General features: G+C 59.7%; 1 protein-coding gene across 1 annotated transcript in view; it reads left to right on the top strand.

Annotated features, from left to right (window-relative positions):
• Window positions 1-998: 998 nt before the first annotated feature.
• Window positions 999-5,736, top strand: part of LOC119094533 (ALK tyrosine kinase receptor) — a gene marked incomplete in the record, with an annotated part of 83,807 nt that continues 79,069 nt past the window's right edge. Inside the window, 1 exon segment of the mRNA XM_037217592.1 lies at window positions 999-1,204. Coding sequence (XP_037073487.1) covers window positions 1,165-1,204 — 40 coding nt within the window.

Raw genomic sequence — 5,736 nt, 5'->3', positions numbered from 1 at the left:
GTTTGGTGTCCCCATCCCTTCGCCGGGGTGGCTCATCAGTAAAGTGAGGCCGGCGTAACCGTATTTGGATCCACTTCGTGATTGAGGCAGTTTTAATGGTAGATCTTCGGAGAAGGCTTCGAAATTGGACCTGGTCGTCTAATGTAATTATGCGGGCGTGACCATGAAAAGCGTGCGGGGATTTCGGATTAGGGCCTTACTCCTACAAAAAAGGGTGCCCTATGGCTTTTTTGCATGTTCTTTGGCATACAACCCATTACATCTCCGTTCGGCTCACAAAGCACATCCTGCTCCTTCGACGCCTATCTGATTTATTTGATTACAATTGCGTAATGTGCTCTGATGTACACATCAATATATATATATATATATATATATATATATATATTATATACGTGAATGTGTGCATGCATTGATGTATATTGGTAAGTGGAGGTGTACGTTTATACCCATGCCTCATATGCTGGATTTCACATTCAGCGTCGGGCTAACCAACAGCTCGAGCGATGCCCATGTTGTCACGCGCTCAGCGCTATCAAAGACGACTTCATTTAGCAGTGTCTGGTGGCCAGACGGGTCTTCTGTGGCGCTGATCTCTCCAGTCTATCAGCCGCTCTCCTACCGCAAGGCCGTCTGGGAAATGCGGCGTGTAGCACGCCCTGCCCCGCCACAGTCCCGCCCGCAATCATCAGATCACATGCCGTCGCTGGTAGCAGCTGACGTCATTAGCACCGCCGCCTGATGACATCGCCTGACGTGCCGGCGCCGACGCGCGCGCTTCGCCCGATGCCGCCCGTGCGTCGGTCCCACGCGTCGCGCCGCGGCGCCGCGTGTCAGCCAGCACCTCCGCTGCTCTCGGCCCGGCGCGGCGCGCCGATCCATATTGGTGCGGGCGCCGGCGTGCTCGACGCCGCCGACGCCGCCAGTCGTCCCCCGTCGGCGGCGACGGGCGCGCGCGCCGCCAGCGCGCGTCGACGGCCGGGGCAGCATGCGCGCGGCGGCCCGGCCGGCTTGTGGCTGCTGGCCAGTGCACTGTGCTCGTGCTCGGCAGGGCTGCTGTGCTCGTTCGAGGAGGCCGAGTGCCCGTGGGAGTGGGACGACGCGCTCCAGGTGGTCACCGGACGGCAGGCCAACGAGACGGTGCGCCTCCAGCTGCCAGGCACCATGACGGCGGCGCCGCGCGACGCGGACGGCAACGAGGACGGTGAGTAGCCCGGACTGGTCACCGCACGGACCGGTCGGAGAGGGGGTGACCTGACCTCGGGCGCCGGCCGTCTGCGTCGGGTGCCGATCGGACCTGCCCCAGGAGAGGGTGGCCTGAGCTCGGGCGCCGGCCGTCTGGGTCGGGTGCCGATCGGACCTGCCCCAGGAGAGGGTGGCCTGAGCTCGGGCGCCGGCCGTCTGGGTCGGGTTGCCGTTCGGGACTGCCCAAGGAAGGGGTGGCTGAGCTTCGGCCGCCGGCCGTTCTGGGTCGGGTGCCGATCGGACCAGCCCCAGGAGAGGGTGGCCTGGAGATCAGGCGCCAGGCCGTATGGGTCAGGGTGCCGATCGGGACCAGCCCCAGGAGAGGGTGGCCTGAGCTCGGGCGCCGGCCGTCTGGGTCGGGTGCCGATCGGACCTGCCCCAGGAGAGGGTGGCCTGAGCTCGGGCGCCGGCCGTCTGGGTCGGACGCTGAGAGAGAGAGAGGGGGGGTGGCCTTGAGCGAGGGCGGCCGCGCCGTCTAGGTCAGACGCAGAGAGAGAGAAAGAATGAGAGAGAGAGAGATGGGGGGGGGGGGGAGAGAATGGATGAGTTCGGGCGCCGGCGTTGGGTAGGGTTGACGGGCAGGACCATCCCCGGGGAGAGGGTGGCCTGAGCTCGGGCGCCGGCCGTCTGGTTCGGGTGCCGATCGGAACAGCCCCTGGGAGAGGGTGGCCTGAGCTCGGGTGCCGGCCGTCTGGTTCGGGCGCAGGTCACAGATCGCAGAGCGACAGCCTGCCGGCGGCAGGATGCGCTGGTCGGTACGAGAGAGTGCAGTTTACACTGGGCTCGGTTACCAGGGCATCCAGACCATCCAGACCAGACCAGACCGACGGCGAGTGCCGTAACTCACGCCTCTTTTTTTGTTAAAAAGGCCACATCGCCGCTCTGGACCATGACGTAACCGAGATGCAAAGTCGGGCTCCCCTCGTGGGAGCCGGATGCGCTAACCACTTTGCCTTTACGTCCCACGCGCACCAAGGTCGCTTTGTGGGCAGGCCAGACGTCGAGTGACTCGCGGTGAGCTCACCCACAGGGCCCTGCACACGGCGATTGCGCCCCATATGTTGAGTATGCGCCGGACGGGACAGACAGCGGACACTACCGAGGTGCAAGACAAGCAGACAGTCCCGAGGTGCGGGACAGCGGACAGCTTCGGGGTGCAGGACAGCGGACAGTTCCGAGGTGCGAGACAGCAGACAGCTCCGAGGTGCAGGACAGCGAACAGCTTCGGGGTGCAGGACAGCGGACAGTTCCGAGTTGCAGGACAGCGGACAGCTTCGAGGTGCAGGACAGCGGACAGCCTCGATGTGCAGGACAGAGGACAGTTCCGAGTTGCAGGACAGCGGGCAGGTCTGAGGTGCAGGAAAGTGGGCAGTCTCGAGGTGCAGGACAGCGGACAGTTCCGAGTTGCAGGACAGCGGGCCGCTTCGAGGTGCAGGGACAGCGGACAGCCCTCGATGTGCAGGGACAGAGGGACAGTTCCGAGTGCAGGATAGCGGACAGTCCCGAGGTGCAGGACAGCGGACAGCCTCGAGGTGCAGGACAGCGGACAGTTTCGAGTTGCAGGATAGCGGGCAGTCCCGAGGTGCAGGACAGCGGACAGTCCCGAGGTGCAGGACAGCGGACAGTTCCGAGGTGCAGGACAGCGGACAGTTCCGAGTTGCAGGACAGCGGACCACTCTGAGGTGCAGGACAGCGGACCACTCTGAGATGCAGGACAGCGGACAGTTCCGAGGTGCAGGACAGCGGGCAGTTCCGAGATGCGAGACACGCACGTCAGCGCACCGCGGCTAACACTTTGTTGTGCGCAATCACAAGTCGTAGACTCCCCTGCCGTCGGCGTTTTCGCGAAGGCTTTTTTCCGCTGCGCAGTCAGTCATCCTGCTAAGACCACCGTCCATGCCGGATGTGCCTGGCTGGAAACCCCACAGCCGCCAGGTATCCGTCGTCAGCGGAAAGGATAGCGTAGATAGCGTGGGCGTGGCCGCGCTTGTCCGCGAGACGGGAGGCAAATGACCGTGCCTGGCAAATCGACGGAAGGCCGATGGGGGTGGGCGTGGGGTAGGGGACTGGGTGAAGACACTCTGCTGTCAAAAGTCTGTTGCCATCCCTTACAGCGCGTGTGCCGAGGCAGAGGCTCCTTCCGCCAGGTGTCAAAGTGCGACACTTGTGTCATTTACCGCTTTGACAATGACACTCCAACTGCATACGTTTTGTGGACGTCATTATAATTATGAAGTCATCTGTAGACACTGCACGCGCATTAACGGCACGGGAGCATCCCAGAGTTGTATCATGAGTTTCGTCGTGTTTGCAGATCGACTCCGTACCTTTTACATGGCGGATTCCGTTTCTGGGCTCACGGAATCCGCATGTTATGCAGATACAATATGCAGTGCAGGCATGTGCTGTGGGCATGAAATGAGCAATCCGAAACAAGTTGAGGACACGGCGCTGAGGTTCTGCATGTGAGCGCGTAGATCGTCAGCGATCCCGACACAGGTTTTTGACAAGTATTCACGGATTAGAATGTGATGACAGGTTATGTAACGAATTTGACTCGTGATGCAACTTACTTAAGTTTCAATGTCATCGTCATATTTCGCGTTGTTGTGGAGGTCGTTTTGAGATAAGCAATACTGATTTTGACGACCTCCAGTCACAAAGTAACAAGCGAGGCCCAAACGAGATTTCTGGAGGCCCACACTAGAAACCGGCCGGCAGAAGGCTGCGACTGACCAGACGGCAGTTGTTTTGATCGCGCGGCTACCGGATTTTATGTGGCGGCCGCGCATCGTGGGCAATCGTGTCGCGTGCACGGGCGACGCCCAATGGCGGGCGGCTCTGGCAGCGCGCCGGCTCGCGGCGCAGACTCCCCCGCCATCAGCAGCTGTTACACCAGAGCTGACCGGCTGTCAGCAACAGCCCCGCTGGCGCTGACCAGCTGCTGGTGCTTCGCTCTGCCGGGGCTGGCCGTGTTGCAGCAACTGGACCACGCATGACTTCCAGATGTCTCGCGTGGCGTGGCCGGCGCTGATCAGGCACGGTCAGCAGTCGAACGGTTGCTGATCGCCTGTTCAGATGACGTTCTGACAGAATATGCTGTGCGCTAGGATTTGATCGTTGGAACTTGATTGGTTTGATGCCAGTAATTGGCCTCCGAGGATGTATCCACTCGGATCGGCTCTTTTTCACTCAAACGTCTTACATTGGCTAGCTAGCTGTTACAGTAGCCACCCACTGGTCCCGAACAGCACTCAACAGGGCTTTTCCGCTGGTGCTGACCAGTATTTTTTCGACCACCTCTGAAGCAGTCTGAAGGATTTCCCATGCTCGCATTACCTGATTAGCTCGGACACCCCATTGCAAAACGGAGTCTTCCTGCCAAGCGACCTTGTCCAGCTGTCGCCAGCTGTCAGCCGCCGCTAAGCATTATCAGCAGCCGTGCTGAGGGTGCTGGCAGAGCTGCCAGCAGCGGCGTCTCCGTGCGCTTCAGCCCCAGCGATCGCGACCGCTCCCGACGGCGCGCGCCCTCCGGCTCCCCCGGTGGCTGAGAATGTCACCAATGTCAGGCCAATCCCCGCCTCAAAGTGGGGTGACGCCCCCCCCCCCCCCCCCATCCACTTCATCAGCGCCGTCTGGCATTACGGCCGAGGCGGTGTCATCAGAGAACTGCCGCCACTGCTCGCAGCTCCGTTCGCCGGCGTCGGCACGCAGATGCGACGGCCGACGGCGCCGACAGGCGCGCAAGGGTCAGGTCAGCCGGCAAAGGCCTCCTTGGGAAGTGGCGAGGCAGCAGTGCCGCCCCCGGGAAGATAAGGCCATTGTGCGACATGGGATGGCGTGAGTACCTGGACCAGTTCACGAGAATGGAGATTTCCGGACAAGGAATGGGGATAACGCTGCGGGGGCCGGCGATGGGATCATGGGGCCCGCTTTTGTGCGACGGCTCTGGTCTCATTCTGATACGTTTCTTCCTTCATCCTTTTTCTGTTTACGTACCTACTTCATTTAAGGGAATGTTCCAAATTTGAAGATCTCGAAACAAGCAAGAAACAACAAGAAGATAAGAAACAAGATATGACAAAATAAGCACGATTATGACTATTGGCATACCTTAAAGTGGAAAAGACTGCTCTAAATAACACAATTTCCCGGTTTAGTGGATACGCTACTCAATACGTCAATAGTAGATTAAGTCATACCCTACACAACATTGAATGAGATAGCCTATTGATGTCCGCTTCGTCTGGAAATCGTGCTCACGAGCGCCAGATCTGAACGACTCGACAATTATATTTTGATTGGGCTTGATCGCCGCATGGCTTATGCAATGGCAGGATTCAAATGACATTATTATGGCGTCACGGACACCTGGGCGGCCTGGAAATAGTCTCCCCGAAAAAGTGTGAACATCCTCGCGGGCATGTACTCAGAAACTACAGGGGCTTAGATCTTAAGAAGGGCAACGCTGTAAGCTGCACCGAATGATCT

This window comes from Pollicipes pollicipes, unplaced genomic scaffold (assembly GCF_011947565.3).
Source record: "Pollicipes pollicipes isolate AB1234 unplaced genomic scaffold, Ppol_2.1 Scaffold_4002;HRSCAF=4701_pilon_pilon_pilon, whole genome shotgun sequence".
NCBI lineage: Eukaryota > Metazoa > Arthropoda > Thecostraca > Pollicipedomorpha > Pollicipedidae > Pollicipes > Pollicipes pollicipes.
Note: the sequence above shows the minus strand (reverse complement) of the source record. Positions and strands in the feature narration are given on the sequence as shown.